The sequence below is a fragment of the Rhinoderma darwinii genome, unplaced genomic scaffold (genome assembly GCF_050947455.1).
Source record: "Rhinoderma darwinii isolate aRhiDar2 unplaced genomic scaffold, aRhiDar2.hap1 Scaffold_597, whole genome shotgun sequence".
Classification (NCBI taxonomy): Eukaryota; Metazoa; Chordata; class Amphibia; order Anura; family Rhinodermatidae; genus Rhinoderma; species Rhinoderma darwinii.
In genome coordinates this window covers 77,333-86,711 of record NW_027464151.1, presented here as the reverse complement: position 1 = coordinate 86,711, position 9,379 = coordinate 77,333, and the positions used below count along the sequence as shown (strand labels likewise).

The 9,379-nt window shown below is 52.4% G+C and overlaps 1 protein-coding gene across 3 annotated transcripts in view; it reads right to left on the bottom strand.

Moving 5' to 3' along the window:
• The window catches only part of CUNH1orf35 (chromosome unknown C1orf35 homolog), an 18,291-nt gene extending 12,111 nt beyond the window's left edge, over positions 1-6,180 (bottom strand). Inside the window, exons 1-5 of one of the 3 annotated variants that reach the window (XM_075848976.1) lie at positions 6,010-6,180; positions 4,442-4,549; positions 3,705-3,855; positions 3,327-3,372; positions 1,975-2,060 (exon numbers count right to left, since the gene is read on the bottom strand). In XM_075848976.1, the coding sequence (XP_075705091.1) occupies positions 1,975-2,060; positions 3,327-3,372; positions 3,705-3,855; positions 4,442-4,535 (377 nt within the window). In that variant the 5' untranslated portion in view covers positions 4,536-4,549; positions 6,010-6,180. Of the gene's footprint in view, positions 1-1,974; positions 2,061-3,326; positions 3,373-3,704; positions 3,856-4,441; positions 4,550-5,166; positions 5,548-5,567; positions 5,982-6,009 lie in introns of those variants that run through there. The other 2 variants (XM_075848978.1, XM_075848977.1) reach the window with 2 other exon arrangements.
• Between the last annotated feature and the right edge of the window lie 3,199 nt (positions 6,181-9,379).

The following is a 9,379-nucleotide window of genomic DNA, read 5'->3' as shown; positions in this document are numbered from 1 at the left end:
GTGTGTATAGTCTGTGTGTGTGTATAGTCTGTGTGTGTGTATAGTCTGTGTGTGTGTATAGTCTGTGTGTGTGTATAGTCTGTGTGTGTGTATAGTGTCTGTGTGTGTATAGTGTCTGTGTGTGTATAGTGTCTGTGTGTGTATAGTGTCTGTGTGTGTATAGTGTCTGTGTGTGTGTATAGTGTCTGTGTGTGTGTATAGTGTCTGTGTGTGTGTATAGTGTCTGTGTGTGTGTATAGTGTCTGTGTGTGTATAGTGTCTGTGTGTGTGTGTGTGTATAGTGTCTGTGTGTGTGTGTATAGTGTCTGTGTGTGTGTGTATAGTGTCTGTGTGTGTGTGTATAGTGTCTGTGTGTGTGTGTATAGTGTCTGTGTGTGTGTGTATAGTGTCTGTGTGTGTGTGTATAGTGTCTGTGTGTGTGTGTATAGTGTCTGTGTGTGTGTGTATAGTGTCTGTGTGTGTGTGTATAGTGTCTGTGTGTGTGTGTATAGTGTCTGTGTGTGTGTATAGTGTCTGTGTGTGTATAGTGTCTGTGTGTGTATAGTGTCTGTGTGTGTGTAGTCTGTGTGTGTGTAGTCTGTGTGTGTGTAGTCTGTGTGTGTGTAGTCTGTGTGTGTGTAGTCTGTGTGTGTGTAGTCTGTGTGTGTGTAGTCTGTGTGTGTGTAGTCTGTGTGTGTGTAGTCTGTGTGTGTGTAGTCTGTGTGTGTGTAGTCTGTGTGTGTGTAGTCTGTGTGTGTGTAGTCTGTGTGTGTGTAGTCTGTGTGTGTGTAGTCTGTGTGTAGTCTGTGTATAGTCTGTGTATAGTCTGTGTGTGTGTATAGTCTGTGTGTGTGTATAGTCTGTGTGTGTGTATAGTCTGTGTGTGTGTATAGTCTGTGTGTGTGTATAGTCTGTGTGTGTGTATAGTCTGTGTGTGTGTATAGTCTGTGTGTGTGTATAGTCTGTGTGTGTGTATAGTCTGTGTGTGTGTATAGTCTGTGTGTGTGTATAGTCTGTGTGTGTGTATAGTCTGTGTGTGTGTATAGTCTGTGTGTGTATAGTCTGTGTGTGTGTATAGTCTGTGTGTGTGTATAGTCTGTGTGTGTGTATAGTCTGTGTGTGTGTATAGTCTGTGTGTGTGTATAGTCTGTGTGTGTGTATAGTCTGTGTGTGTGTATAGTCTGTGTGTGTGTATAGTCTGTGTGTGTGTATAGTCTGTGTGTGTGTATAGTGTGTGTGTGTATAGTCTGTGTGTGTGTATAGTCTGTGTGTGTGTATAGTCTGTGTGTGTGTATAGTCTGTGTGTGTATAGTCTGTGTGTGTATAGTCTGTGTGTGTATAGTCTGTGTGTGTATAGTCTGTGTGTGTATAGTCTGTGTGTGTATAGTCTGTGTGTGTATAGTCTGTGTGTGTATAGTCTGTGTGTGTATAGTCTGTGTGTGTATAGTCTGTGTGTGTATAGTCTGTGTGTGTATAGTCAGTGTGTGTATAGTCTGTGTGTATAGTCTGTGTGTATAGTCTGTGTGTATAGTCTGTGTGTATAGTCTGTGTGTATAGTCTGTGTGTATAGTCTGTGTGTATAGTCTGTGTGTATAGTCTGTGTGTATAGTCTGTGTGTATAGTCTGTGTGTATAGTCTGTGTGTGTATAGTCTGTGTGTGTATAGTCTGTGTGTGTATAGTCTGTGTGTGTATAGTCTGTGTGTGTATAGTCTGTGTGTGTATAGTCTGTGTGTGTATAGTCTGTGTGTATAGTCTGTGTGTATAGTCTGTGTGTATAGTCTGTGTGTATAGTCTGTGTGTATAGTCTGTGTGTGTGTATGTGTAATGTATGTGTATAGTCTGTGTGTATAGTCTGTGTGTATAGTGTGTAATGTATGTGTATAATAGATCTGAGCAGATATTACCAGTTATACACCAGGAACACACACCTATGTACAAGTCACATGATCAGGCAGTTATTGGGGTCTTCCTCGGACCCCCGCTGCACATCTTACCTGGAGGTCCCCAGTCCCAGCACCCGGTCCACGCCGCCACGCTCGTCCCGCTCCGATCCTTCCCGCTTACACGCCTCCGCAAACTCCTAATAATACAAGCGGTAAGAAGACAGGAACACGGGCGCTGCCCCCCCCCCCACATCACACTCAGGGGGGGCTCAGCGAGGGGTCTGCGGTCACTATAACAACACCGGAAACACGCCCCATTATAAAAGCCTCAGCCGGACTTCTCTCCAGTAAAAGCGGCAAATCATTTCATAAAGCGGCGGACACTTTAGGCCTCATTCACACGGCAGGGTTTCCCGTCCGGGTGCCGGCCGTTCATAAATCGGCCGGCACCCGGCTGCATTAGGAATGATAGACCCCTAATGGGGCTATTCACACGACCGATTTTTTGACGGCCGGAAAATCCGGCCGTCAAAAAATAGGACATGCTCTATCTTTGCCCGGACACCCGGCCGCCCGGCTCCCATAGAAGTCTATGGGGCCGGGTATTACACGGCCATCACCGGAATGTGTTCCGAGTGATGGCCGGGTTTCCCGGCGCTTGCGCTCTATCTCCTCCTCCTCACAGCGCAGAGTGCATGTGAGGAGGAGGAGTTGATGCCATTCTGACGAATGGCATCGCTGTACACTGTTGCAGGGCCGGGGTGTACAGCAGGTGGAGGGAGCGCTGCGCTGGCTCCCTTCCCCTGCTTGTTAAAAGCACCCTGGCTCGGCGACACCTTAGATGGCGCCGCTAGTAGCAGCAGCTGCTGCGGCTGCTACTACTGCAGCGACGCCACTATAGCAGAGCGGGGAGGGGGGGGGAGGTATCTCCCCGCTCTGCTATGTGCTAGCCGCACTTAAGCTCCTTGAAGGAGCGGAATCCCCGTGTGTTCGGGGATTCCGCTCCTGGACAGAGCGCTTGATGTCTCTGTCCATATCTGGGCAGTGACATCAGGGGAAACTCCTGAAGCGGAATCCCCGAACACATGGGGATTCCCCTTCAGGAGCTGCCGCTGATGTCACTGTCCGGATCTGCCCGGCCCGGCACGGATGCATAACTTTATGCAAACCGGCCGGGCAGAATGGCCGATTTTACCGGCCGGCACTCGGGCTCGGACCCGACCCGGTCGTGTGAATCCCGCCTTACACGACCTCGAGCCCATTATCCAGAGGAGACCCACTGTAACGAGCACTCCTGCTCTGGGGCGCACCTTGCTCGGGGAGCTCAGCCACTTACTGGGATGTGGAATATTCTGCTGCAGTGAATGTTTGTTCCCTGGGACTCCCCAAATCATCTCCTACCTACAGTGTAACCTCACAGCGGTGCAGAGTATTTCAGAATTGTCCGGGGGTCACATATTTACCTCCTTGCTGAGACCCTTGGGCTGGCGCTTCACCGTCTTGTAACCCCTGGAAGAGAATAAAGAGCAGCGCTGAGTATCGGGGGGGGGGGGGGTTACCGCTCCCGCGTCTCCGCAGCCTGGACTAATACAATGGGTTTCAATTCCTAATCATTTCAAGATCTTTGCTTGCTGTAGGAGAATGGAAACATTGAGGCTGAAAACTCAACCTGACCTAGTGCTGCCCACACAGCTGAGGACTTGCTACAATGTATCAGTGCAGCCTGGAGTCCAGGACAGAGGTCTGTGTTGCTTTACGTCCCATTCTCCCCGCCCTCGATAAAGATGGCGTCAGCCCGCCATTATCCTGCCGTAAAACTGTACGCAACAGAGGAGACTCACAGGGCGGCCAACATGGCTTCCTCCTCCGCGTGCTTCACCGCCGCCATCTCCTGCTCCCGGCTCAGCGCCGCTCCGGAGCTCTTCTCCTTGTTATACCAGGTCAGATCTCGCCCCTTCTGCCAGCGGCCGACTGGCGCCATCACCGAGTTCCCTGCACAGAGAGACAGACAGGCGCCATTATGACAGCTCCACCCACCAAAAGATGCACGGCCCCTCCCACAAGATGTGTGGCCCCTCCCACAAGACACAATGACCCTCCTTCTACACTATACACCCCCCTAAGGCTATGTTCACACGGCTTATTTTCGGCCGTTTTTCGGACCGCCACCAAACATCCACCCATTGATTTCAATGGGAAAACCGGCGTTCTGTTCTGAGGGGGCGTTTTTTTACACAGCCGCGCAAAGAAACAGCCGAGAAAAAGTGCTTGTTGAGCCGTTTTTGGAGCCGTTTTTCTTGACTCCATGGAATAACCGCTCCAAAAACGGCCGTAAAAAAGGTCTGAAAATCAGGAGCCGTTTTCCCTTGAACTCCGTATTTTCAGACGGTTTTTAGTGTGAACAGAGCCCAATACACTGCACTGCTGAAATCACCGCCTCGCTCTGCCCATGTCAGTCCTCACTGGGGCTCTCGCATTCTATTCATGAACCAGGAGGCTCAGGATGGACAGAGCTCGAGTTTCCTCTGAGATGGGGGTGGATTATGGGGGGACCCCGGACACGTCACCCACTCATTACCGAGATAGTTCTCCCGCTGTTTATCCGTCTTCACATCTTCCCAGTTGAACTGGTCCTGGCCCCCGCGGACGCCTCCCCTGGACGAACCAAACATGGCGGCAGGTTACGCTGCAAGAGACAAGAAGGAAGGTGACGCGGCAGCCAATCAGGAGCGGTCACAGCGCCGCAAGAAAACACGGAAACCGCGGCCGCGCAATGCACATGTGACTGTGGAGGGCCAATAGGAGGACGGGGACACTGCAGCTCCATGGTAGCCTGAAACCACCTCCTGTCTCATCAGGGGAGGCTGCTCCATCCCTCCTCCATGCTTTACACTGCAGCTCCATGGTAGCCTGAAACCACCTCCTGTCTCATCAGGGGAGGCTGCTCCATCCCTCCTCCATGCTTTACACTGCAGCTCCATGGTAGCCTGAAACCACCTCCTGTCTCATCAGGGGAGGCTGCTCCATCCCTCCTCCATGCTTTACACTGCAGCTCCATGGTAGCCTGAAACCACCTCCTGTCTCATCAGGGGCGGCTGCTCTGTCCCTCCTCCATGCTTTACACTGCAGCTCTACTTGGTGCTGTATACAAGTACCCGTTCAGAAACAATAAATAAATAAATATCTCTCACTTTCTACACATGGAACGCGACCGCAACCAAAACCTTAAGAGCCGGCGTCCAGCAGTCAGTGAATAAATTACATCCTGTGTGTATATATATATATATGGGGGATGAAACCCACCTTCTGACTGATCACAGGCTGCTGCTTTGTCCCCTGTGCTTTACACTGCAGCTCTCCTCCATTAAGCTGTGATCAGAGACTCCAGGGCGGCTGCATTGTACAGGACTTTGTCCCCTGTGCTTTACACTGCAGCTCTCCTCCATTAAGCTGTGATCAGAGACTCCAGGGCGGCTGCATTGTACAAGACTTTGTCCGCTAGTGTTATTGAAGGGTTAATCACGCCGCCTGAGTCATGTGACGCGGGGAAGGTCACATGACCGCTTAGCTGACACTTTATTATTGGAATAGATTGTAAGCTCTTGTGATCAGCCCTCCTGATTGACTATGTAACGGCGGATCGTGACGCGTAAAGTGCGGCCCAATACGTGGGCGCTTTATAAAGATTATTATTATTTACTAACCGGGCGACATAAAGCGACACGTCCGGCAGCGCAACCGCCCCAAGTCCCGGTCACAATGAACGGCGCTGGGAGGAGCCAAACAAATCATATTACACCGATGTGTCACGTGATACAGGGGCCGCGACCGGAATAGATCACCGTCCACGACGACGAGGAATAATAATAATATAATAATAATTCCCGCGTCACGTATAAGGAGAGGTACAGACCGAAATCACAGCCGATGCCCAATAACCAATCAGAATCCAGCTCTCGTCTTATTCGGGCAGAGCAGGACATGTAACGCGTGATCTGATAGGTTGCTTTGGGCAGCGGCTCTTCTTTATATGAGGCCCCCGACATCACCAAATCCGCACCGCCATAGCGGCCCCGTCCTCCCCTCACACACATCACCCCGGTCTAGCCATACACGGCCTCCAGTCACCCCGACTCCGTCACTCACTCAGATTTCCCGGGTCCGGAACACACAAAGAGACGCGCACATACTTCCGGTAGCGTTCGGGAAAGGGAGGGGCTACCAAGTCACGTGATCCTTACTTAAGCGTCTCCGGCTGCCATACTTGATGTGGTCAGCCCATAGGTTACTTATATCTAAATGTGAGGTGAGGAGGAGGACGGATATGTGAGGGGGAGGGCGGATATGTGAGGGGGAGGGCGGATATGTGAGGGGGAGGGCGGATATGTGAGGGGGAGGGTGGATATGTGAGGGGGCGGGCCGATATGTGAGGGGGGGGCGGATATGTGAGGGGGAGGGCGGATATGTGAGGGGGAGGGTCGATATGTGAGGGGGCGGGCCGATATGTGAGGGGGAGGGTGGATATGTGAGGGGGCGGGCCGATATGTGAGGGGAGGGCGGATATGTGAGGGGGAGGGTGGATATGTGAGGGGGCGGGCCGATATGTGAGGGGGAGGGAGGATATGTGAGGGGGAGGGAGGATATGTGAGGGGGCGGGTCGATATGTGAGGGGACGGGCCGATATGTGAGGGGACGGGCCGATATGTGAGGGACGGGCCGATATGTGAGGGGGCGGGCCGATATGTGAGAGGGCGGGCCGATATGTGAGGGGTGGGCCGATATGTGAGGGGGAGGGAGGATGGGGGAGGGGGAGGGAGGATATGTGAGGGGGAGGGAGGATATGTGAAGCCTCTACACCCCCACTACGGTGAAGCCACCACACCCCCACTACGGTGAAGCCTCTACACCCCCAGTACGGTGAAGCCTCTACACCCCCAGTACGGTGAAGCCTCTACACCCCCAGTACGGTGAAGCCTCTACACCCCCAGTACGGTGAAGCCTCTACACCCCCAGTACGGTGAAGCCACCACACCCCCCAGTACGGTGAAGCCTCTACACCCCCAGTACAGTGAAGCCTCTACACCCCCACTACGGTGAAGCCTCTACACCCCCAGTACGGTGAAGCCACCACACCCCCAGTACAGTGGTGAAGCCTCTACACCCCCAGTACAGTGAAGCCACCACACCCCCAGTACAGTGAAGCCTCTACACCCCCACTACGGTGAAGCCTCTACACCCCCAGTACGGTGAAGCCACCACACCCCCAGTACGGTGAAGCCACCACACCCCCAGTACGGTGAAGCCTCTACACCCCCACTACGGTGAAGCCTCTACACCCCCACTACGGTGAAGCCACCACACCCCCAGTACGGTGAAGCCTCTACACCCCCACTACGGTGAAGCCACTACACCCCCAGTACGGTGAAGCCTCTACACCCCCAGTACGGTGAAGCCACTACACCCCCAGTACGGTGAAGCCACTACACCCCCAGTACGGTGAAGCCACTACACCCCCAGTACGGTGAAGCCACCACACCCCCAGTACGGTGAAGCCACCACACCCCCAGTACGGTGAAGCCACTACACCCCCAGTACGGTGAAGCCACTACACCCCCAGTACGGTGAAGCCACCACACCCCCAGTACGGTGAAGCCACCACACCCCCAGTACGGTGAAGCCACCACACCCTCAGTACGGTGAAGCCACCACACCCCCAGTACGGTGAAGCCTCTACACCCCCAGTACGGTGAAGCCTCTACACCCCCACTACGGTGAAGCCTCTACACCCCCACTACGGTGAAGCCACCACACCCCCCAGTACGGTGAAGCCTCTACACCCCCACTACGGTGAAGCCTCTACACCCCCACTACGGTGAAGCCTCTACACCCCCACTACGGTGAAGCCACCACACCCCCCAGTACGGTGAAGCCACCACACCCCCATTACGGTGAAGCCTCTACACCCCCACTACGGTGAAGCCACCACACCCCCCACTACGGTGAAGCCACTACACCCCCCAGTACGGTGAAGCCAGCGCCGCGACACACACACACACACACACTTTCTTCTCCCGACTCTGCTGCACGGGAGGGAGAGGTGGCGCTTCACGGCCCACATTGGCGGTCTCCATACAGTACGGTATTAGTGCGGTTTTGCTGGAGACAGCCGGATAACACTGGGTGCCTGCCGCGTACTCCAGGAGCTGCGGCACATACCAGACACGTACCGCGGCATGAGAATCTCATACTATACATCGTATAACAGAACCGAGCGAATGTTTCCTACTACACAGTGTGACATACGATGGAACGAAGTCCAGGTAACAATAATCATTGCGTGTCTGGTACTAGAAGGACTTGGCTCCATCACAATCATTTACGGTCATCAACAACCACCCGGTATTCCCGTCACCCCCGTCCATGATGGTCCTGGCTCCGGTCTGACCCTTTCCTGATTAGTCTCCCGCTAGGAGCAGAATGTGAGCGTTCATTGGACTGTCCTGTGTTTGATCGGCTGTATTCACAAACTGCGACAAAAGTGACAGGGACCGGACAAAATCCCAACTACGCCCTGTGCAGGATGTGTAGAGCTTGACGGAGAAGGTTTTTCATTTTCTTGCGGTCATGGATCGAACATAAAACATGGAGTAACTTTACAAATAGTCTTCATTATTGATCTCTTCCAACTTGGTGTGTACAGCTCCTATAAGGAGCTATGTGTCACCATGGTTACAGACTACAAACAAACCATGTGTAGTCTGATCGTGCAGTCATGTATTCCTCCACTCCCTCTTAGGCCAGATTCACACGAACGTGTGCAAACTCAGATGTGAAAAACGGCCGTTTTTCACGTCCGAGTTGCAACCGTGCGGGACCTGTTTTCGCGGATCTCTCTTACACTTCTCTATTCTATTGAGCGATCCGTGAAAACGGAAGAAAATAGGAAATGTTCTATTTCTCAACGGACTCTTCACACGGTCCATTGAAACTACGGTCGTGTGAACGGATACATGCGTTGTTTTAACGGCATCACACGGACATATACTACGGTCGTCTGAATTCCTCAAGAAGAGGCACCTGACTGCAGGGACAGACTACACAGGGTTTGCTTGTAGTCGATCTGCAGAGGAGCTGTAGACATAAAACGGGAGATTTATGGTGAAGACGATTAGTAAAGTTGCACGTAATTTTTTTATATTTTTGATGAAATAAAAATGTTGAGGTTTTCTATAACTGTACAGGTAACATTTTAGCTGCGGTCAGGTTGTGCCTTCCTACTAAAGGAAGGACCAGAGTTAGATCCCATATACAACCAGGCCTGTTTAAAAAAGTAGACGGTGGAGACCATATAGCAGCATCGCAGATCCACTGAATAGAAGCATTGGACTTTTCTGCCCAGGATGTAGAAATTGCCCTGGTGGAGTCGGCGGTCAACCCTGCCGGAGGTGGAGTACCAGCAGAGCTAAGGAGATAGTAAGTCTTATCCATCCGGCCAATGAGTCCTTAGAAGAAGGTC